The sequence below is a fragment of the Aricia agestis genome, chromosome 12 (genome assembly GCF_905147365.1).
Source record: "Aricia agestis chromosome 12, ilAriAges1.1, whole genome shotgun sequence".
Lineage (NCBI taxonomy): Eukaryota > Metazoa > Arthropoda > Insecta > Lepidoptera > Lycaenidae > Aricia > Aricia agestis.
This window is the reverse complement of record NC_056417.1, coordinates 5,643,955-5,667,037: the sequence shown is the minus strand read 5'-3', so window position 1 is coordinate 5,667,037 and position 23,083 is coordinate 5,643,955. Positions and strand designations below refer to the sequence as shown.

Below are 23,083 nucleotides of genomic sequence, written 5' to 3'. Positions count from 1 at the left end.
AGTCGGAAATCCGTACGCTGCCGATTCAGAGGACGTACTGTGAAAAAATTATCCGTTTGATACGAGACGTCCGTTGCGTATGATACCAACCTGTGGCCGCTTACCTTTAGGTGGTACGTCACAACTGGGGCCCTACCACCACCTCTACTAAGCGATGTCACCGTTCGACAGACTATAAGAAATATATTACTTTAACGTGAAGCTAGCGATCTTAAAAAGTTATATTTCACAGTGGATTTAACAATGCTTCGCATTTTTTACTATTTCTTAGTAAAATTATATTTAAAAAGTGAGTACGGTAATGTTATTGTAATCCTACAACAAAGTGTTCTGGAAACTGGTATTAGGAAAGGTCGTGGTAGGTGGGGTGCAAGCGTCATAAACTGTCAACGCCCAACGGCTGTTGTCGGCAGCCGTCGACTGCCGCCGACACATGCCGTTCGTCTGTAAGAAGCCTTAAGTTAAACAAAATTCTCAGTAAGTCAAATATATCAGTAAGTAAATGTCAGTAAGGTACCAGGATCTCAGAACTATGTAGAAGTTAGCCGGAAGTCAAGTACCGTACGTACTTCATGACTTACGTTAAACAAAATCCTCTTAATTAAATAAGATTTTAAATGGCAGGTACCAGGATCTCAGAACTATGTAGAAGATAACCGGAAGTCAAGTACCGTCTGTATTCATAACTGTTACACAATGAAATATGATTTTAAATGTCATTTATGCACCAGGATCTCAGAACTATGTAGAAGATAACTGGAAGTCAAGTACCGTCTGTACTCATGACTCAAACAAAATCCTCATATTGAAATAAGATTTTAAATGTCAGGTACCAGGATCTCAGAACTATGTAAAAATTTAACGGAAGTCAAGTGCCGTCTGTACTCATGACTTTAACAAAATCCTCTTTTAGAAATATGAATTTGTATGTCAGTTGTACAAGGGCTCAAAACTATAATATATTAATATGTTTAACGGAAGTCAAATGCCGTCTGTACTCATGACTTACTATATGCTCTTTTGAAAATCAGATTTTTAATGTCAGTCAGGTACTAGGATCTCATAACTAAAATATAAGTAATGTAGAATTTTAACGGAAGTCCTTACAGTATGTACATACTATTGATTTATATTTTACGTTTTAAACAAAATCTTATTGTGTTAAAAATATAAAAAAAACATGTAAGTAAATATATTTGAATGTATTGTTTATTAACTTCGCGTAACAAAAATATTTATAAATAAATTCTTTGTGACAGGCGTAAAAATTGGTAAAATTTCACATTAATTTACAATCTTAATTTCTTAAATAAAATAATAATTAAATACTATTAATGTTATTTCATAATACTAGTCGCATTTCAGCCTGTGTGATTCCATTTAGGGCCAACCCACACGTAGGTACCACAACAACTGGACTATTCACACGTATTTACCACATTTAGCAGTCGTTGTCGGCCACTTGTGTGATACCGACCACAACGCAACCACGAGCGAACTCGTAGCCGACCACATCGCAACCACAACGTTGCGTCGATGCAATGGCAGTGCGCCCCCCCCCCCCCCCCCCCCCCTCCGTTTCATTGCCTTTTGTACGTAACCACATCGCAACTACTGGCGACAACGCAACCACGTCGACATTTTGTTGGTACAAACTACAAAAAGCCGCAGCGACACCATTCACACGTAATTACTGCTTGACGGCATTTTGTCTTTGCGACGTGGTGTGGTTGTGGTACGTATGGGTTGGCCCTTATTCTTCTGGAAAATGCAACAAAACAATAGAAAAAAATATTTTGACATGCCCCTTTTTTGCTCCTGTTTTCACTATTTTAGCTTTGTATGATCGTATTGTCTCTTTTTGTATTTAATCTGGTTCTCTTCTGGGTCTTAAAATTATTAAAAATATGTCCGAAACAGACCAACAGTGGCTTGCACCCAAAGTGGTATGTTTCTTTGTAGTATGTCTTCTATACTCTCTGTTGAGTAGTCGTGTAATTTTGTACATTCTTCATGTAGCTTTTTCTGCAAAAGATAATGATTATAGAGTAGGCAAAGTAACTAAAATTCTACAATATTAATTATCTTGTAGGAATAGTGTGTAGTGGCCACAAAGGAGATCAAGATCTTCCGACCGAGCGAGGAGGTGTGTGTACTAACCCACAAAATTTTTTTTTGTTGAATTTTAAATGCAGTCTTGTTCTAAATGATCTAAAGAATATAAGTGCATACTCAATACGTAATTTTTTTGTGGGATAGTACACAAATGCGTGAAGCGTCCAAATATCACAGAGGCTTGACTCTGTGTAATAATAGGTTTTTAAAGAAAACAAAATTATAAATACCTGTAAGTCGGGAGACTCAGTGAATATCGCCGCCTGAGCTTCTAAATCTCGTCTGACGGAACGTTCACCCAAATTTGCGGAGCCCACTACACATGCCCAAGGCACTTCGCTGCCTGGTGGATAATACCTGGAAAAAATTGTAGTATACCATGGAGGAAATTGAGTCCTAGGCAGTTGACACACCAACATTATCTGGCCGGTTCATGATTAAATTCAATGTTAGTTGTGATCTGGCGGTTGGGTCTACAAGTACTTTCAGAGAAGTTGATACTATATTGTTGTACACTACAAAAAAAACATGCTAATTATTAAAAGCTATTTTTAAATAAGTCATTTGAACGAAATCGTTTTATAATATAATATAATATGTTTGATACAATTTTTTTTTTTACTTACCATAGTCCTTTTGCGTGAAAAGTCCATCCAGGTCTTTCATACTCCAATATCCTAACTCTGCTTATTTGATTATAGTCTACAACTTTTTGCCAAAACCTGAAAAAAGCAAAAACGTTTTAGTTTGATATTAGTCTGTTTTATAGAACCCATATTATTTTTATTCTTAAAAATAACTTAAAAAATTTAATACATAATAATATTATGGGCCATTATTATTTAAAATGTAAATAAATTACGCGACATTCTATGGTTACATCATTTTACTGCATTCAAAACTGTTAAAAACAACAATGCTAAGTCTAAGGCTGCGTTTCCACCAGAGATGTGTTGCGACTGTTGCGAGGAATGTGTTTTTAAGATCCAATAGCATCGCCACGCTGAGCGATGTCATGGCAAGCTCACGTCAATGAAGCGATTCTATTGGTTCTCAAACACACATTCCTCATAACACATATCTGGTGGAAACGCAGCCTAATAAGTAATACTGCATTTAGACAAACAAGAATCCTAATCTTAAAGACAAAACTTACTTTTTAGCTATGAGTGAGTAAGCATAGGGGATTCCCCCTGCAGGACCAGAAGCTCCCAAAAATCCATTAGCCTAAAATCAAAAAATATTTCAACTTTACTGCTTTCACAAATATTTAATAAATATTTCCTAAAAATAGTAACAAATATAATATCAATATTTTGTACATACATTTGGATGGGCCATAAGCAAACTAATGTTTGCTTTGCAGTCTTTTAATAAAACTTTCTCATACTTTTCAGTTAAATTAAAATATCCAGTGGCGAGTCGGAAATATGAGCCTTTTAGTCCAGATGTAAGAATATTGCAGGTGGTGTCTTCATCCTGGGTTATATTAAAATCACCCATTTGTAATAAAGGAAATATCCATGTGTTGGTCTCATTCTTTGAGTCTAAAAATCAAATAACATTTGACTTATTTTTATTACTTATGGACAACAGTCTAAAATATTATTTTGTGGGGCAAACCTACTCTCAATAACAAATAACAATTCAAAAGATTTACTTAATTGAAAAAAAATACTCTTTAAATAAAATTTAATTTTAAATCTTTGATTGATAAAATGTAGCAATGGAAATAAAAATAGAGTGAAATTTGGTCATACCATTAATACAGAATACATATTAGTTTAACAACCATTACCTAACACGGATAATTTTTCAGCCTGTAACAACTTCCATTTCTCAATGAGGTCTGTTATTCTCCCTTCAAACTCCTTTCTACATATTTCTTTTGGTGCTACAATTTTATCCCCAGCTAACTGCTTGCTTATGTCACTAAGAGCATCTGAAAATTCACATTGTTTCTTGAATTATAAAAATGTACACTTTTGAAGAAAACCTTTAAGCAAATAAAAACAAACACAAACAAAAAAAACAAATGAAAAGGTTTATATTATGTAGATAAGTACTGACATCTTAATTGTAATATCTTGTGTAACCTTTAATTGCAAAAATAAATGATTTGATTTTAAGTGGAGTACAGCTTACGAGATATCATTAATATATTGAAAATAAGCTTATGTATAAATCAAGCAGGGGTTACTTGATATATTAAAAAAAATACAACAAAAACAAAAAATAGCAACTTACTATATTCATACCTATAACATCACAATAAAAATTGACTAAGTCTTTGTCTTCTATTTGGATATATCGGTCTTGTCTTTGTCCAAAGTAATCATTTGAGCAATTTGCTCCACTTAGTATCACAATATCATCTGCTATGTACAATTTCATGTGTTGAAGGCCAATTATTTCGTTATATCGTGATGGAAGTGCCTTTGACCAACTTCCTTGAAGTTTGGGTGTTTGGTACAAAGATAACTTGCAATTGTCGATGCTCTCTTTATCGATAAAACTCTCAAATAATGTCTTGGAATTGACCTCCCCCCGCGTACCACGCTGATAGTCCAACAAAATCTTCAAACTTAGCTGTTGTTGCTTTGCATTTGTCATCATAACCTTCAATAAGTCTTTCTCGAGTTCTCCTGTACCTATATACAAACTAGCTATGGATATTCTTCTTTTAGCATCCTTAAACTTCTCGTAAAGAGTCTCATAAAACTTATTTGGTTCAGTAATAATGCTTATCTTGGACGAATGCACAGGAAAACAAGGAGCATTACCGAAAATCCAGTTAAAATGTTGTAATTCTTTGGACTTGAAACGAAATGACATGTTGTATAGCAGCTTTATTTGTAAAACAGTTGTATCTTTATATTTTATTTGCGAAAATGAACTATAAAACAGGCAAAATTATATTTTTTAACATTTGTATTCTCAAGAAAATAGAATTCATCAATTTTCAAATGACAATCATTGACTAATGTCAAAATCAGCTGTGTTGGTGTTGCTCCGAAACTGCGACAGTGTACTAGCTACAGATAAGCACTGCAATTTGACAAGATTTGAATGGCTATCGAAACGTCAGATGACAAAAGCCACTATTTCAAGTTAAGGAACACATTTTAATTACTTATAGATTTTTTTAAAGATTTTATTTTATTTTAAAAACAAACAGCTGGTGGATTGCTGGTGGGAACGTAGCTTGAAACTTGAGCATTTTTAACTTTAACAGGTCATTAATAATTAATTAAAAGAAAACAAGAGATTTTTTTAATATTATAATAATGCATAATCAGTAAGTACATATAAAAAGTAATAAGTACAAAAAGTTATATACAAAATTTCAGTCTATCCAGTAAATAACAATACATTTAAAATATAATGTAGCAGAAAATCTTACTTAGTTAACATAATCATCTACAAGCTCTTGATCTTTATTGATTCCATAAAATATTTTATTTGATTTTATATACGCCCAAGCCATTCTGTTTGAACTAAAGTGCATGCCAACATCACCATCTTTAGAGAGTGTTATGGCCCCAGCCGTGTTCTTCAAACGTGAGGTCATTCCTAAAATAAAAATTAATAACATGAGAGAGTATTAAATATATTAAGTAATATCTTAAATCCCTTAAGTACCCAAAAGGGTACTGTGCATTTTATAGTGCCACTATTGTTAATAATTTCAAAATGACTAGACTAAATAATTTAAGTTTCGGTAGGTTCTATCGTACCCGCAACTCTGCCTTAAGCGATTAGTGGGGCACCATGGGGTTTTAGTGGGTAGACTATAACAGGAGTTCCACATACCGCGGCCGATATACCCAATTTGCCGGGAATGCGCAAAGCATTTCCCCATGTTAAAAAAAAGGCTAAATAAATTAAAAAATTACCTTCTACTGCAGTTTTTGTTGCCTCATCTGCACTCAGACCACCTTCCATTAGTTTAATGATACTGTGAGCTAAACAGTACTTGAGTATTGATTCTCCATGGCCTGAAAATAGTAAATGAAACAGAATTTTATAATTGAATTTTTTTGAGAATTTTTTATTTAAGTACAGTCAAATCTCATACACCAAATTTATTGTTACAATCAATAAAAGGGGGCAAACAAGCAAATGGGTCACCTGATGGAAAGCAACTACCGTTGCCCATGGACACTCGCAAGTCGCAACATTAGAAGAGCTGCAGGTGCGGTGTCTGTGATTGTATGGCTAAATAGAGATCATGGTAAGGACTAAGGAGTATTTATTTAACTGGACCTATAATTGTATAAACTCACCAGTCGTTGAAACTCCTCCAATATGATTATCAGCATAAGTACCACTGCCTATTTGCGGTGTGTCCCCAATGCGACCCACAGCTTTGCCACTCATGCCACCAGTACTAGTTGCTACTGCCACATTGCCATTCTCGTCAATTGCCACAGCTCCAACTGTACCTACATCAGCCTGTAGCAAACAACAAATTAAAACGCATAATATGTGTTTAAATTTGTCTGTCATATATTATACATATGACAGACAAATATGAAGGCCCTATAAAACTAGTAATCATATATATATATATATATATATATATATATATATATATATATATATATATATATATATATATATATATATATATAATATTAATACGCGAACGAAAAACTTTGTAACCCTTTATACGAAAAATGGGGAAAAGTAGGTGCATGAAATTTTGCACAGTTATAGTTTTTATGGTGAAGGAGTGCATCGAGCTAATATTATTTTGAAATTATGCTATAATCATACATTTTTTTAACAAATAAAACATTACACACACTACAACACACACACACACATGACAGATTTTTGAGTGACAAGCCTATACATACGAATTATACTCTTTTATTTATGGTTGAAGTATGTTGACAACAAGTTGACAAATTGAAAATGGATTATAGTTTTTTTTATTGAATCTAAGATACTATTAGACAATGCTTACACGGCCAGTCTGAGATCAGCTGAGTCCCAGTCAATATTTTTTACAATATAGGTAGTAGTCCTAATGTTGTTGAAACTAAGGTCGAATTTCGACCATTGGGCGATCTCTAGTATGTATAATTTAGTATTTACTAATTAGCAAGCTATTGTCGCAAGACAACTTATCAGTATGTAAATGAAACAGTTTACTAAACTGTTTTGTTATTTATTGCCATATAACAAAATACAGCATATTGTATCAAGTGATATTCTATTATCAAATGATAAAACTATGATAGTACTTATAAAAAATTTTATATATACCTTACCAACCTTATTTTCAATTCCTATTTCAGTTCTCCCAAATACTCCATGTTGTAGAAAGTCTTCTAGAGCTTTTTTGGCATTTTCGCTTATCAAAGACTCTGGAGGCACTGTTGGGAATTCCTGAAATTGAAAGATTTGAAATTAAAGATTGTTCATCAAAGATGTTATAGAGTTGGGACATCTTTTCTCAGCTCTTCTGCTACTAATATAAATATCAAAGCAAATCATACAAATCCTGATACTATAATACCATTTTGTGTCCTCTGAAAAAATACTAAATATTACATTTTTCTGTGACAAAAACTAATAAAAAGGCTCGAAGTACAATGTGTATGAATACAAAATACAATGTCACATATGAATTGGTATACATCCATTATCCATACTAATATTATAAATGCGAAAGTGTGTCTGTTACTTCTTCACGCTCAAACCCCTGAATCGATTTTGCTGGGCATGGAGATACTTTGTGTCCCGGAAAAGGACATATCACATAACATACTGTTTATCCCAGAAAAATTTACGGTTCCCACGCGATAAACGAATTTTGGCGCAACGGAGTTGCGGGCATCATCTAGTACCTTCTCTAAAGCAAATAATTCAGCTCCTTCCGCACCAAGCAATGAGTGGGGAGAGTCTGTCAGAACTTTATGTGCTATGCTTATTGGATGAAGAAACTTCTTGACAAGTGTTACTGCACCAACATTAAGATTCTGTCCGCACATAATGCTTGCTTCCATTTCAACTTCTCCCCGCAGATTGAGGACTGAGCCATATCCTAAAAATAAGATTGTTCATTATTTGCACTTTGTCAGTTTTAATTTGCAAAAAAAAATGTAATGGATAATAATTACAAACCAGCATTAAAATATTCATCTTTTTCCATTGATACAACTGCTGCTTCTACTGCGTCTAATGCGCTGCCGCCCTGGCTTAGAATTTTATAGCCAGCACAAACTGCAACTTTAACTCCATCAAGTTTGCCCTGCACTCGGCTGTCATGAATATCACCAGCACCACCGTGAACTATTATAATTGGTTGCATTTTAATATTATTTCACAACTTTAGTTATATATACAAAAATGTATTGAAGACTGCAGTTTGTTACAAAAGTATTTACTATTTATGTTGTGACTTCAGACTTGTATCTTTCAATACTTTATGCTTCACACTGTTACACTAGTTAGTTGAAGGGTACCAAGATAAATAATCAATTTAAATATTATTTATAAGTAAAATGATTACAAAAGTGATAACAATAAAGAAACAAACACACAACAATGTTATTATTTGTTCACCTATCAGCTGTCATTACTCAGTACTCACAAATCTGTGTGACATGAGTATTATGACAGCGACAAGTGACAACAAACGATGAGTATGCGATAAGTCTTGACTCTGATACTGGCGACTCACAAAGGAGCCATTAATAAAAAAGAAGAAAAAGTCTTGACTCTTGAGTTGGTCTTCAGTCTTGTCACTCTTGACTCTTGACTTGAGTCTACAAATATATACTAGTAATCTGTGACTTGAGTTGAGTGGTTGAGACAATGATATTCTATGTTACTAACGTAACGTATTTTAGAAACTCATTGGGTTGAGACATTGAGACTATCCGGTGTATGTATATCAGTCTTTTCCAAAGTGGGCGATCATGGAGGTATACTATATCCTTAATCTATGTGGGCGATAACGCCCCCTTGTAGGCGCTGAAGGTCTAAAGAGGGGGCGGTGTGGTCCCAGAAAAAAAATGGGGTCGTGTGTAGACTGTTCAGTAGAGGCTTGGGGGATGATTTATTTCATCTGGATGCATTTTTAATTGAAACAAGGGGGGGGGGCGCTAAAGCATAATATTTTGTTCCGGTAGACAAAATAAGTTTGGGAACCCCTATTTCTCTATGCTCGAGACTCTTGAGTTCTGAATCTCCTCTCCTGTCAGTTCGTATTCAGCTGTTTTATCAAGAATCGTGTTTTTCAAGCCCACACGAATTTTAAACTTATCGTGGATATAAAGATGGACCCAAAAATTATGCTTGATTACTTGACTTGATTGATCCCTTGTGAAACAATGAAGGTACAGAGAATTTGAGTTATAACAACAATGTTAAATCTCATTCATTTTCGTCAGCTTTTTGATGCATTGTATACAGCCTAAGAACAAACATTTTTAAAAGCCAAATAAAACTAGCCGTTTATTGTGTAAAAATATCATGGTATATTTCGAATAATTAAGCTTAATACATATTAATTTCATATAGCTAACAGTCATACAGCCCTACAACTAATATATATTTAAATTAAACAGATAAAGGCACTCATTCTTGCTATAAATATCAGTGATGCATGCAAGTCACTTTTGTTAATTTTCTATAAAACTTTGATAGATGTAATGTGAGTTTAACATAAACAAAGTGTCATTGTTAATAAAAAATTATACAATATATTGAAAATTATATATTTACATTATCATCAAATAATAAGGCACCAGCAGTAGAAGTTGGCCTTAAACTGCTTTTAAATATATTATGAAATAATTACATCTATTGAATACGACATAATAATACGCTTGTGCTTTGTACTGCATGTTTTAAAAAGGTATATTTTGATTTACCTAAAAATAATAAATAATTATTATTATAATTCTCGAAGCATATTAATTGATTCAATTTACCCTAATTTATTTGTATTTGATTCCTTCTATACCTAAATGTACAAACAGAAATAATATTATGCATTTAAAAGAGGGCTGAGACTAATCATATAACTATTAAAATTCATTTTTTCTGTGGATTCATACAATTTAAATCTAAGTACAATTTAAGGCTAAAATATTAAAAATAATAGCTATTTGAGCATTATTTGCAGTTACAAAAGCAATATAATGGTGCACATTTCTTTCTGTAAGTGTATAACAAGTTTAATACAAAAAAAAAATTATACCATCAAGAAAGTGAAGAAATTAAAAAGTGGCAGCATCGTAGTGTCATCCCTTTTTTCTTAGATTGATTTAAAAGGGATGACACGACGATGTTGACACTGTTTAATTTCTTCACTTTCTTGACAGACTATACCTTACTCGAGTAGAAATAACATATAAAATGGAAGTACTTCATTGAGAATTATTATTTAGTAATTAGGTTCATCATTGTCGTTAATTAGCCCGTACCTCACAATTCGTCTCCTTCCATCAGCTTGTCATGACAATTTCTGTCTGAGTCAGTCTCATATTTCCACGATAATATCCAATACGTCCAACGGAGCCACAGCACTCGGATAAAAGTCGATCGCTCGGGGTGGTATCATTCAACTGCAAACCCGGCCGTCTCGAGCACGGCCTGCTTGAGTTTGTCGTGGAACTTCTCCTTGGTCGGGTACGGGGGGAGGTCGAGACGGTTGAAGCAGGTGTGAGCTTTGGGCAGGGAGTCGGGGGAGGCATCGGCGACGAGATGCAGCGTGAACAGTCGGGGGGCGGCGGCGCCGGTGGAGCCCTGCAGCGCGCGGAAGCCGGCGAGGGGCACGCGCCGCGACCCGGTGACGAACTGCAGCAGCCTCGCGCGCATCTCCGCGTCGAACTCCTCGACGATTTCCCAGAACCAGGCGACGATGGGGGCGTCGGGGTTGACGTGCTTGAGGCGGGTGTGGCGGCGCCAGTCGGCGGGGTCGAGGTCGGCGCGGCCGGCGAGCAGCGGCTGCAGGTCGCGCGGGGACAGCGGGCGCAGCAGCTGCGGCGGGATGAGGTCGGCCAGGCCGCGCTGCAGGGCGAGCCACTGCCGCTCGGCGCCGCGCGTGAACCGGTGCGCCACGTACAGCCGCACGTAGTCGCGCTTGTTGGCGTCCGTCACGGTCTCGGTCGCGCCGCCCGGCCGCAGCTCCACGCTGCGCACGGCGCCGAACGACGAACACTCCACCGAGAACGTCGTGTCGATGACGCCCGCAATACTATTCTCTCTGAAACAAACATCCTTCAACATGAGAAAAACTGCACAATTCAATATCTCTATTCTAAAATTTGTCTTAGATCGATGATTCAGCAGTATGTGTGTAAGAATTAACAGGCAACATAAAGTTGGCCATGTGAAAAACATGATTCTTCCAAATTCACACCACAAATGTTAATTGTAAGTATCAGATGGCATATGATCGAGAACAATTTTAAACAATTGAACTAATGCGTTATGCTGATGGAAAAACCATTGTAGCTCACGAATAATTTCTCGTCTTGTATTAGAAATAAATTAAATAAAACTTAAATAAGTCGCGTTAAGTCCCAATTAAAAAGTTTAAATTTGCAAAAATTGATGATCAGCGTTGGGGTACGGCAATAACGAACCAACTTGATGATAAATCTGGCCCTGAATCTGTAACATGTATGCTATTTTAGGTTGTTGGATAAGAATTTCTAAAACTATCGAATACTTTATGATTAAGATTAACATAAACATGGGACAATCCAGTTGAAAAAATAATAATTTCACTAATAAATTTTCTTCTTCAGTAAATACTTATGTATTCTGCTTAGTGACTTTGGATCCAGGATACACCTTCATAATACGAAAACTCATAATCAGCTGACGTCACTACCACTTTAGAATTTCTTAAAAAAAGCCAAACATATTATTCTACTGTATATGCTTAGAGTTTATCAAGCAACGCTGAAAATGACATGTTCAAACACCTATCTCTAATAATTAGCCTCTAGAGTTCTGTTCTCTGACTTTTGTTTTATTATTATAGCACTAATTCCGCATGAAAACTCATCATAAAAAATATGCATAAACTATGTACTTAAAACTACATCAATATTACTCTAGTATTACTAAAGTAAACATTGAAAATTTACATCCCTCCCAGAAGGAACGGACAGTGGAAAACACTCACAGCATCCACGACAGCGATCTATGCAGCTCGGGGTCGACGTCGCGTATGTCGCGCAGCGTGATGGGCCGCCCGAGCAGCTGCTTGTAGAACGGCGCGGTGAACGCCGCGTCCAGCTGGTGGCCGTGGAACAACGCCACGCCGAGTATGCGACCCGCGAAGTGGAAGTATGAAAGATGTTCGGGGTTTATCTGGAATTATAACAAAGTATTTATAAGTCTGTAATAATAATAATAACAGGTATGTAATCGGGGTTGATCTGCTTTTATAATAACTAATAAGAAATGTATAAATCTAGAATGATAATTATAAAATGGAAAGCCTCAACAAAAACCTCAAATATAAATCTATACTAATATTATAATCTATCTTAATAATATTATAAAGCTGAAGAGTTTGTTTGTTTGAACGGACTTATCTCAGGAGCTATTGGTCGGATTTGAAAAATTCTTTCAGTATTAAATAGCTCATTTATCGAGGAAGGCTATAGGCTATATATTATTATCATGCTAAAACTAATAGGACTGAACAGACGAAAATTTGTAAAAAAACGCAAAAAATATTTGAAAGTGTTTACTACTGGAGCAATTTTTATGTTATTTGGCACAGATATAGGGAGAACCATGTGAAGGGACATAGACTATTTTTGTGGAGAAATGTACGGTTTCCGTGAAATTTCTTCTTTACGCAGGCGAAACCGCGCGGTACGTCTAGTACATAATAAAAAAACACACACCCCAGAATCAGCATTAATCTGCAGCGCGTATCTGTCATCCCCAGAGTTAGCGTACTGGAACAGGCCGTAGTGGGGGTTGAACAGCTCTCGGCCGAGGAGGTGGAGCCACTCGCGCGCCACGCCCCCGTAGTCCAGCCCCTCCTCCCCGCGGAACTTCACCAGCAGCCGCTTCCGAAGCTCCTTGCCACGCAACTTCATGACTAACCGGTAGGATTCTTCGAGAACCTCGTTGCGAGATACCTGGAAATAGCATAGATAAGATAAGCCTTCATTCACAAAAAATATTTTTGTTTACAATTTACACTATGGCTGCGTTCCAGAAGACGTTAATTTTGACCAAAACGCTCAAAACGTCCCTTTCTGCCGTTCCATTTGACGACCGCGGTCGTGTTGATCGCTGCTATGACGTCACTCATGACGTCATCATTTTCGCTCAAAACGACCCTCGACGAAGATGGATCAAAGTGGTCGTTCTAGTTTTTTTTTTAATTTTAACGTAACTATATCGCGAAAGCCATGTTCGGAAAGTTTTGATGAGAGAGTAGAGACAAAAAAACTTTATATTATTTCATTACTAAAAATATTAATGTTGCTAACTCTGTAGTGGGGAATACTGACTTTAATTAAACACTGAAGTTAAATGCAAATGATATATATATATATTATTCAGAAAAGGTACATTCAATAATTATTAACAAGTACAGTTTTACAATTCAAATCAGTTATCAGACACATGCGCCTCTATCTCGAGCCTATTGAAATAGGTATTATAATATTAAATAATATTTAAGTAATAAAATATTTTGATTGGAAAAGAAATTGTTTTAAATGAAAGGTCAAAATTTGATTTCTTATAAAATATAATAAGTACTAATTTTCGTCTCTCCTGAGTCGTACCTGTTGACTTAGCATTACGCGGTATTGTTACTTAAAAACTTTATGTGACAATAGTCAATATGCAAAGTATGTGGTTTGTTATTGAAATATGATTCAATGTGAAAACTGAAATATAATAAAAGTTTAACTATGTATATTAAAATATGATTACTTATGTAAAAAAATGTAATACTAAAAACGAAACAAATATATTATTATGTATTTTATTTGTAAAATAAAATATGTAACTATAAACAATTACCTACTTTTATTTACGACTTCAAGAAAAGGATCGTAATATCAGAGTTCTGTTCAATGTAATGCCCGTTGCAGACGATGCACAGTAGCTTGCGCGAGTACTTGCGCAGGTACTTGCGCCAGCGTTCAAACGTAAAAAGATCACGCGAAGTAGCTTTGTATAGTGCCAGTGCATAGTAGGCAACCATGGACAAGCGTATGGTTTTGAATAAACTTTTTAAGTGCCTAATTCAAGAGCTAAATGAAGTGATAGCAGAGGAACTGATGCAGGAAATACAGAATTTAGAAAAAGGAAAACTGTATAGTTTTGTCTGAATTCCATTTACTCATTTTTAATTACAAACTTAAAACATTGAGACTCAATAGAACAACCAACTCCCCAACAATCTAGTGGTAGGTTTCTACATCTTTACCAAAACAACAAACAGACTGAAATGGCGCTAGTACTGGCGCTAGTACTGGTCAACGCATGTTCAAACGATGACCAGTGAAGTAGCGCGGGGGCGAAGTAGACGGAGCGGGGGCAAATGAGTCGCACTTGCGCGAGGACCAAAGCGAGTGCTACTAAGCAACTTGCACTCGCACTTTCACTAAGCAAAATGCGTTCACACGATGAAAATATATGCTTAGTATTAGTACTTGCGCAAGCTACTGCGCATCGTCTGCAACGGGCATTAGTATGTATAAAAATTTTTTATATTATGTTCTTTTTTTAAACTTTTCTCAAAACGCTCCATAATCCGTTCCACTTGGGTTTGTATCACTGACGCTCACATGCTAGTGGAACAGGAAAAACTACGGTCTTGAGCGTGAGCGTTTTTAACGTCATCTGGAACGTGGGGTATAATTTTATTAAATGGCCGCTAGGGGACCACTTAGCGTTAGGAGACGGTTGGTAAAAACAGGCATTAGAAAAATTGCATAGGTGAATTCTAATATTATTGTTACTCAGTAAATAGGCAGGGATAGTTGACCATATTTTATTTAAAAAATACAATAACCTTAAAAGAAATGGAGTTTGTTGTTATGACTGTCTCGAAGTAAAAGACTTTTTTTTTATAAAATAAGGGGAGCAAATGAGCAAACTATTAACTTAATAAATAATGAAAAGCAAATAACGTCGCCCATGGTCACTCGTAACATTAGAAGAGCTGAAGGTGCGTTGCCGGCCTTTTAAGATATATACAAATACTCTCATGAAGATTTGCAGGTTGTATAGGTTCGGAAATACTGCTGGTGACAGTTTGTTCCAGAGTTTTACAGTGCGCGGCAGAAAGTTACGCGAAAACTGCAGGCTCACATGATTTCTTACATATTCAATAGAATAGACACACACTGTACATACATTATTTTTGAACATGAATATCCACCATGAATCTACGGTTAAACAATTAATTTTCATACCTCGATTCGACAATGTCCAGTCTGCGGCTGCAGCGCTTGCAGTTCAGCTCGCAGCACGCGCGCCTTTGCCGCCAGGTCGCGCTTGTATTTGGGTAGGGCGTCGTCGGTGTCCGCCGCCGCCGGCGCGGGCGTGGCCGCGGGGGGCGGAGCTACCGGGGTACTAGCTTCCGTGGTGCCCTGAAGTGTAACAATAACTTGATGTAAACTTTGCATCATATTTATAATAATTAAATATCAAATTACCTCTTTCTTTCATCTGTGTAAAAGAGAAGTCAAGTCAAGTCAAGTCTAACACAAGCAGTTACTCACCAGCCTCGCCTCCAAAGCCAGCCTCGGGTCAGTGAACTGTGTGGTCCGATGGTTGTGGTCTACAAAGTACGGTCGTCCGGACGGCGTGTGGCGCATCTCCCACCCCGGGGGCAGGGGGCCAGCGGAGGCGCGGTGCCGCAGATGTACCGGGACACGCGGGTCGTGCCACGTCGACGCGCCCGTCGCGCTGTTGTAGAAGTACACTTGACCCTGGGCGGTTGTGCGCATCTCTGAAAAAAAAAACGTCAATGTCAAATGTGAGGTTTTAAAATTTTCCTTTCTTTTGAATTTTAAAATTTGGGTAAAAATTCTTAATTGAAACTAAGATCACATTTACCGTCAAACGCGTCCTTATTTCTTTATCTTTATTTGCTTTCAATCTGAATCTGGTAGTACTGAAATATTTTGATTATATTTGTGACGTAAAGTAATGACGCCAATTTCCACCCAGAAAAATGTCGGTTTCCGTTTATTTTTAATAATAATGTTTATGCAGTGTATTATTCAAGTTCCGCTGCCTTTGTTGTGTAACTTTTCCAGTACGTCAGACGAAGAAAAGCTAAAGAGAGAATAGCATTTTAACACAACCAACATACTGTTCATATTTACATCAACATCACGCCTAGAAATCGATTTCACCTTCAGAGCGTTAGTCATATCAATTGTAAGTCTAATCACGTATTTTTAGCGTGGCTGATTGTTTTATATTTAATTGTAATGCATTATTTTAGTACCCCATAGACGCAATCAACGTGCGAAGTAGAGCATAATATAACATTACTTACAATGCAAATACAATAAGAACTTAATGCATATGAATAAGCTAACACTGAATAATAAGAACTGGACTTATGAGACCTAAAAAATATTGTAGATTTGTTGGCCTGCTTTTTTTATTATTGCTTTTGATGAAATTATGCTACTTAATATTATTAGCAATATGTTTCATCTTTGTAGTTTTATTACTGAAATAGTTTATCTCAACTTCTGGCGACCCCCCCCCTCCAGAAGCTTCAGAGGTATAAAAACACTGGTGTAGTTGATGTGACATTGAAATTGTTGACATTACAGTCGCTCATATGGGCATAGTTACAAAATAAATATACATACCATATCCAGGTGGCAGGTCAGTTGCCACCACTGCTGCTGGATTCGGGGACACTGGAGTAGTCTGTGAACGACTACGTACAGCTGTCTGAGGTTGTGGCTCTGGTCTGCAAATAATAATAAAAAAACTTTACAATCTATGTTACTTCTTAGGGGGCGTCCATTAATTACGTGAGGTATTTTAGGAGGGAGAGGGTCAAGTTAAATCTTTCCAAATCTCACTTTGGGGGGGACGGGAGGGTTAAAAATTCTCAAAAAGTCATTATTATATGAAAAAAGATTAAAGAGTAGAATGATTATACTATCATTCATGGATCAGTAGTCTATACCAGCCCCGAATTTATAAATAGGCCGAGACCTGGGGGCAGATTTCGTACAAGGGGCGTGCGGCGGAAATAAAGGGGCCTCATTAATGATTAAAATTATAAATTCTACACTGGTATTACTACCTTAAAGATATAGATGTGCCGTGGCTGACATCGTTCTCCGGGGAGGGTGATGCCTGCGAGGGGCTGCTGGGGCTCGTGGGAGCTGATGGTGTGGGCGAGGACGGCGGTGTGGACGTCTGCGGGGATACCGGGCTCGGGGGCTCCGCTACGGGGCGCTCCCATTGTGTCCTACGTAGTGCGTGGTTCACGTAGTATGGCCTGGAAGTGATATAAATATTTTTATACAACTGTGGTGGTACTCACAATTAGCGTCACAATCCTGCATCGCGCTATCGAAGTTTCGGAGATATATTATATATACAACGTCTTAAACGTCAGTGGGCTTCAGCCTGACCGAGCATGCTATTTCCCTCGGTCGGAAGATCTTCCTTTTCGGCCGCTACGAACATTGCTAAACAACTATTGGTTATGCTTGTGTTGCATATTATGTTGCAGTGGTGGATTCCCAAAAAAAAACTAGTGGTTGGTCAATTATTGCCTATTTAAAAAAAGTGTACATTGCAAAGGGCAACAAAATAAGCTTCTGTTGATTTTGCGAAAATAGCTAGTTGTTTCGAATCAGGTCTATGACAGATTCATTATAAAAAGGTACACAATGTTAGCAAGTAAAGGAGTATGTTTTTAAATGTATGGAGTCTGGTCCAAATTTCCACCACTAACGAGACCTATATAGTAAAATTGTCTACTAAATACTGAATCATTATAACCAGACTGCAATCAAAAATACCCTGTCAGTGAAAAGTTATTTCTGAATGAAAAGTCATGTTTTTTACCATTTTGTATAAAAATATTGTAGATGTAATAAAAATATATTGAGTTTGGTGCAAATGTCCACAACCAATAACATTCACGTAATGATCTGCTAAATACGGAATCATTATAACTGGACCGCAATCAAAAATATCCTGTAAGTAAAAAGTTATGACGGAATGAAAAAGTTTTATTCCATAAAATAGTGTTAATGTGATCCATTGCACTTTTTAACTACTCAATCTATGCTATGTTATGCCGCTTGGCATTTCCTATTAGGTTTTCACTGAAATAGATGAATATCGATATCAATATTTTTACTCACGAAAATATTTTTTCATATAGTCATATTCATAAGCATAACTTTTTACTGACAGCTTATTTTAAATTTGTCTCATAATGAAATTTACTCTATATTTAATGGACAATAAGTCAATATGGGTCTCGTTAGTGGTGGAAATTTGGACCACTTTGCTTCATTCTCCTTTAAAAAGTAAACTACCCCAAACAACGCTTTTCACAGAAAACCGGCGTGAAACAGCGCTTGCGCTGTGTTTCGCCGAGTGAGTGAGTTTACCGGAGGCCCAATCCCCTACCCTATTCCCTTCCCTACCCTCCCCTATTCCCTTCTCTTCCCATCCCGACCCTCCCCTATTCCCTCTTAATAGGCCGGCAACGCACTTGTAACACACACGAGTATCCATGGGCGACGGAAGTTGCTTTCCATCAGGTGACCTGTTTGCTCGTTTGCCCCCTTATTTCATGAAAAAAAACTATTTTGACATGCCTCATCATATTATTATGAAGGTCAGTGTTTGAATAAAATATTTTACAAATAGAAATAATGTCAGTTACTATTGAATGTTTTTTATTTCTTCCAGATTGTTTCGGACATTTCTACAAAAAAAATTGAAAGAATGGTTGATGTTCATTCAATTATTAAAAGAGAATATTAGGAGAAACACAAAAATAATTTTTGATCTTAATAATATTATCTATACATACATGCATACATGATATAAATAAAATTAGAGTGTCTGTTTGTAATATTGAATGAACTGTTTTTTACTACATGCATATGAATGTATATATGCTACATACGTCATACACCAAAACAACATTTTTTAAAATTTTTGTCTGTATGTCTGTCTGTCTGTCGGTCTGTTTGTTCCGGCTAATCTCTGAAATGGCTGGAGCGATTTTGACGGGACTTTTTTTGGCAGATAGCTGATGTAGTAAGGAATAACTTAGGCTACTTTTTAACCAACTTCCGAAAAGGAGGAGGATGTATTTCACTTTTTTATAATGGTTCGCGGACAACTCCGCCATTTGTGGGCCGATTTCCAAAATTATTTTGTAGTTGAATGAGACGTAGCCCGAATTTAGTAACATGATCATAAAAGTGGTGATCTGATGATGCAGTCCATGAGGAATCGATGGGACTCCTTGAAATTTATATGAAAACAAATAGTTATTTTACGTTTTTCTGAAGGATTTCAAGCTTAAACTACCAAAAAATAAGAATTTGCGCCGAAGTAATACCCTGGTTCCGAAGGTGCTGTACAGAATTCTTAAATCCTTATAGATACGGCATACGTGTTCGGCAATTTTGGCGTTTTAACAACAACTAAAAGCATATTTAAATGTCAATATGTCAATTTAAAAACTAATCATCATCATCACTATAATTAGGCCATGTATCATCACATTATTATCAAAACTCTTTGATTACTTATAATATTATTGTTCCACCGTTTATTGACTGATTTTGAAAACTGTTTTGTAGCTGTATAGTGTTTTAAATACACTATAGAGGTACAATAACCTGAATTTGGTACAATGCTTACAATTGTGGTGATATGATAATGAGATATACTTAGAGGAAACTTCTGGATTTTTTTGGGACACACATAGACGCGAAAATAAACAAATTAAATAGGCCTAAACCTCCCGAAAAATAATTATTTCGATTGAAAAGCGCATGAAAATCCGTGCAGTGGTTTTTGAGTTTACCACGATCAGACTTACAGACAGACAGAACTAAGGTCTTTGTTTTATAACATGTAGCGAATAGTGATTAATAAAATTTAAATACAATTGAGTATTTTATGGTTACATTGACGGCAAAAGGCCAAATTAAGGCATTTGTTGTATGGGAGCCTCCTTCAAATACTTTCTTTATTTTGTTTTTAGCATTTATTGCTATAGTGGCGATAGAAAAACGTTATTTGTTCCAACTACCTAGCTAGCGCAGTTCTTGAGATACAGCCTGGAGACAGATAGACAGACAGGCTTCAAAGTCTTTGTAATGAGTTCCTATTTTTGCTATTTAGGTAAGGAACATTAAAAAGGGGAACAAATTTCTCTTTTTTATTATCTTTGTTATCACATTTTACTGACGCGGACGAAGTCGCGGGAAACAACTAGTGTGTAATAAATCTAGTTAGCTAAGAAATTCTAAAATGTTTCATTTTAAATCACAATTATAATCACAGGTTGAGATAATAAAAATAAGTCTCAACAACTTACTACTGTAACCTAGATGCATTTACTGAATATTGAATGATTATGCAATGAAACAAATTAGAAAGTTTTTGCACACGTATAATATATGTTTCTCACGAAATTTATATAGAACTAGCTGTTGCTCGCGACTTCGTCCGCGTTAGCATAGTAGATCACATCCCAAGTATTATTTATTGTACAAAAATATTCAATATACAGAATTGACTTTCCTACGATTTTATTATATACAGATTTTTCGCGCGGCTTTGCTTGCGTAATTTAGGAATTTCACGCAACCGTACATTTTTCCGCATAAAATAGCCTTTGTTCCTTAACGTAGTCTATTCTTCATGTTTGCCAAATAACATAAAAATTGCTCCAGTAATAATTTTCCTCCGTTTTTTCCACATTTTCCTCTATTTCTTTGCTCCTATTAGTCTTAGCGAGATAAAATATAGCCTATAGCCTTTCTCGATAAATGGGCTATCTAACACTGAAAGAATTTTTCAAATCAGACCAGTAGTTCCTGAGATTAGCGCGTTCAAATAAGCCCTTTCATATAATTTCCCCCGTTTTTACCACATTTCCCTCTAGTTATTCGCTACTATTAGTCTTAGCGTAACAAAATATAGCTTATAGCCTTCCTCAATCAATGGGCTATCTAACACTGAAAGAATTTTTCAAATCGACCAGTAGTTCCTGAGATTAGCGCGTTCAAATAAGCCATTTCAAATAATTTATCCCGTTTATTCGACATTTTCCTCTATTTATTCGCTCCTATTAGTCTTAGCATGATAAAATGTAGCCTATAGCCTTCCTCAATCAATGGGCTATCCAACAGTAAAATAATTTTTCAAATTTCCTGAGATTAGCGCGTTCAAACAAACAAACAAACAAACAAACTCTGCAGAATTATAATATTAGTATAGATGGCACAAAAGACGATCACACTAGCAATCATTGCGTCAAAAATAATTAGGGTAAATGACTAATAGATTGGACAGTACTAGTATTTTCCAATGAAAAAGCACAAAAACACCATATTTATTAATGTTGCTTTAAAAACTGACTGTTTTTCTTAAAAAAACAGGCATTCTTTTACTTTAAAAACAGGAAATTTTTAAAGCAACATTAATAAATTAATTAAATATTGTGTTTTTGTGCTTTTTCCAATGACTGGTACTGTCCAATCTACTAGTCATTTACCTTAATCATATTATTCAAATTCAGTTTTTTTTTTATTTACGTTGCTATTTTGATGGTTTTAAGAAAACAAATAGAATGAAAAAAATTATGTGTACACACCCGCTACTCCATTGCGCCAAAATTAGTTTATCGCGCGGGACATTTTTCCGGGATGAAAAGTATCCTATGTCCTTCCCTGGGCTCAAAGTATCTCTATGCTAAATTTCAGCAGAATCGGTTCAGCGGTTTGGACATGAAGAGGTATCAGATAGATAGACAGACTTTAAAACACTACATTCACTATTTTTGGCTTAAAGAGTGTAATAGATAATATTGAATTGAATTTACCTTCCAGTGGGTGTGAGTCGCTTCTCCCAATGTAACGGTAGCAACTCGTTTGCCGAGTTGGAGTTTATGGACTGTTCTCTCGGAGCCAGCACCTCTCCAGCCGGGCCCACTACTGCCAATGGGGATCCCTCGCCTGGCGCTGACGCTGGCTCACCTCTAGTGCTATCTCTCGACAATAGAGACACTATAACCTGGCCTTGTACCCTGCATGTTTCCGCGCATGTTTCTCCCGAAGTATCCTCGTTGAGCTCCAAACATTGGTCTAAATGTCATAAATATTTACAAAATTTATTCATGGTTCACCTTTTACCTCAATAATGACAAAAATATTGACATCATTATTTTTTTTTAAAGTGAGTACAGTGCAGCATACATAATCTGTATAATAGATATCAAATGAAGAAAGAAAGCTGAGTAAATATAAATATTAAATTGTATAACAATCATAAATGTATAAAACACAATATTATGCAGTGTATGTTTGTTACTTCCCCACACAAAACTACTACACAGCTCAGACTAAATATTTTGAAATAAATTGGCACAATAGTTAGGTTAAACATAAAAAGCTTCTTTTTATCCCAAAAAGCAGTATTCCCAGTGGAATATTATAAAAAATAGGTTTTATCTTCCTGTAGAATTTTGGGTAAAAACAAAAATTTTTGTAGTTGTAGTGTAGTAATATAAAAAAATCAAGCTTATCATTTTCCAACTAATATGCTTATACCCAACATTATAGTATGCCGTAATGTCTAGTAAAGCATAACATTATTCTATTGTTTAGGCAACAAAAGATGTTGCCATGATTCATAAGTGACAAAAACATTCTGCAGTGTTTGTTAAAAAAATATATCCCCTGAGACAAGTCAAGCAAAGCTCAAGGGCACT

The 23,083-nt window shown here is 36.0% G+C and overlaps 3 protein-coding genes across 5 annotated transcripts; all 3 read right to left on the bottom strand.

Moving 5' to 3' along the window:
* Nucleotides 1-1,702: 1,702 nt before the first annotated feature.
* On the bottom strand, nt 1,703-5,031 carry LOC121732754 (CDP-diacylglycerol--glycerol-3-phosphate 3-phosphatidyltransferase, mitochondrial). 2 transcript variants are annotated; one of them, XM_042122707.1, is made up of 7 exons: nt 4,374-5,031; nt 3,908-4,057; nt 3,442-3,662; nt 3,272-3,342; nt 2,742-2,837; nt 2,346-2,472; nt 1,703-2,025 (listed from the first exon to the last, which is right to left on the bottom strand). In XM_042122707.1, exons 1-7 carry the CDS (start codon nt 4,948-4,950, stop codon nt 1,900-1,902), a joined length of 1,368 nt encoding a protein of 455 aa, XP_041978641.1. In that variant the 5' UTR covers nt 4,951-5,031; the 3' UTR covers nt 1,703-1,899. The 2 variants fall into 2 exon arrangements, with proteins under 2 accessions (XP_041978641.1, XP_041978643.1); XM_042122709.1 differs by having other exon boundaries at nt 3,914-4,057.
* Nucleotides 5,032-5,471: 440 nt separating this feature from the next.
* Nucleotides 5,472-12,830, bottom strand: LOC121732755 (probable isoaspartyl peptidase/L-asparaginase GA20639). Of its 2 annotated transcripts, none has more exons than XM_042122710.1 (7): nt 12,821-12,830; nt 8,251-8,441; nt 7,974-8,170; nt 7,399-7,512; nt 6,402-6,570; nt 6,012-6,113; nt 5,472-5,688 (listed from the first exon to the last, which is right to left on the bottom strand). In XM_042122710.1, exons 2-7 carry the CDS (start codon nt 8,435-8,437, stop codon nt 5,519-5,521), a joined length of 939 nt encoding a protein of 312 aa, XP_041978644.1. In that variant the 5' UTR covers nt 8,438-8,441; nt 12,821-12,830; the 3' UTR covers nt 5,472-5,518. The 2 variants fall into 2 exon arrangements, with proteins under 2 accessions (XP_041978644.1, XP_041978645.1); XM_042122711.1 differs by lacking the exon at nt 12,821-12,830 and adding an exon at nt 8,514-8,654 and having other exon boundaries at nt 8,251-8,418.
* Nucleotides 10,381-22,929, bottom strand: LOC121732683 (E3 ubiquitin-protein ligase Smurf1-like). Its single transcript, XM_042122637.1, has 9 exons — nt 22,923-22,929; nt 22,196-22,457; nt 17,408-17,605; nt 16,962-17,065; nt 15,852-16,081; nt 15,543-15,719; nt 13,005-13,244; nt 12,272-12,459; nt 10,381-11,341 (listed from the first exon to the last, which is right to left on the bottom strand). The coding sequence occupies exons 1-9, from the start codon at nt 22,927-22,929 to the stop codon at nt 10,693-10,695; spliced, it is 2,055 nt and encodes a 684-aa protein (XP_041978571.1). The 3' UTR covers nt 10,381-10,692.
* Nucleotides 22,930-23,083: the final 154 nt, after the last annotated feature.

Excerpts from the sequence above, each read along its gene's own strand:
- LOC121732754 (XM_042122707.1), bottom strand. The coding sequence starts at position 4,950 with ATGTCATTTCGTTTCAAGTCCAAAGAATTACAACATTTTAACTGGATT. Across the intron at positions 2,838-3,271 it reads TACTCACTCATAGCTAAAAA|GTTTTGGCAAAAAGTTGTAG; the intron begins GTAAGTTTTGTC and ends TGCTTTTTTCAG. Across the intron at positions 2,473-2,741 it reads TTTCACGCAAAAGGACTATG|GTATTATCCACCAGGCAGCG; the intron begins GTAAGTAAAAAA and ends AATTTTTTCCAG.
- LOC121732755 (XM_042122710.1), bottom strand. The coding sequence starts at position 8,437 with ATGCAACCAATTATAATAGTTCACGGTGGTGCTGGTGATATTCATGAC. Across the intron at positions 7,513-7,973 it reads AATTATTTGCTTTAGAGAAG|GAATTCCCAACAGTGCCTCC; the intron begins GTACTAGATGAT and ends TTTCAATTTCAG. Across the intron at positions 6,114-6,401 it reads TGGAGGAGTTTCAACGACTG|GCCATGGAGAATCAATACTC; the intron begins GTGAGTTTATAC and ends TACTATTTTCAG.
- LOC121732683 (XM_042122637.1), bottom strand. Across the intron at positions 16,082-16,961 it reads TGACCTGCCACCTGGATATG|AGATGCGCACAACCGCCCAG; the intron begins GTATGTATATTT and ends TTTTTTTTTCAG. Across the intron at positions 15,720-15,851 it reads TGGCTTTGGAGGCGAGGCTG|GGCACCACGGAAGCTAGTAC; the intron begins GTGAGTAACTGC and ends GTTACACTTCAG.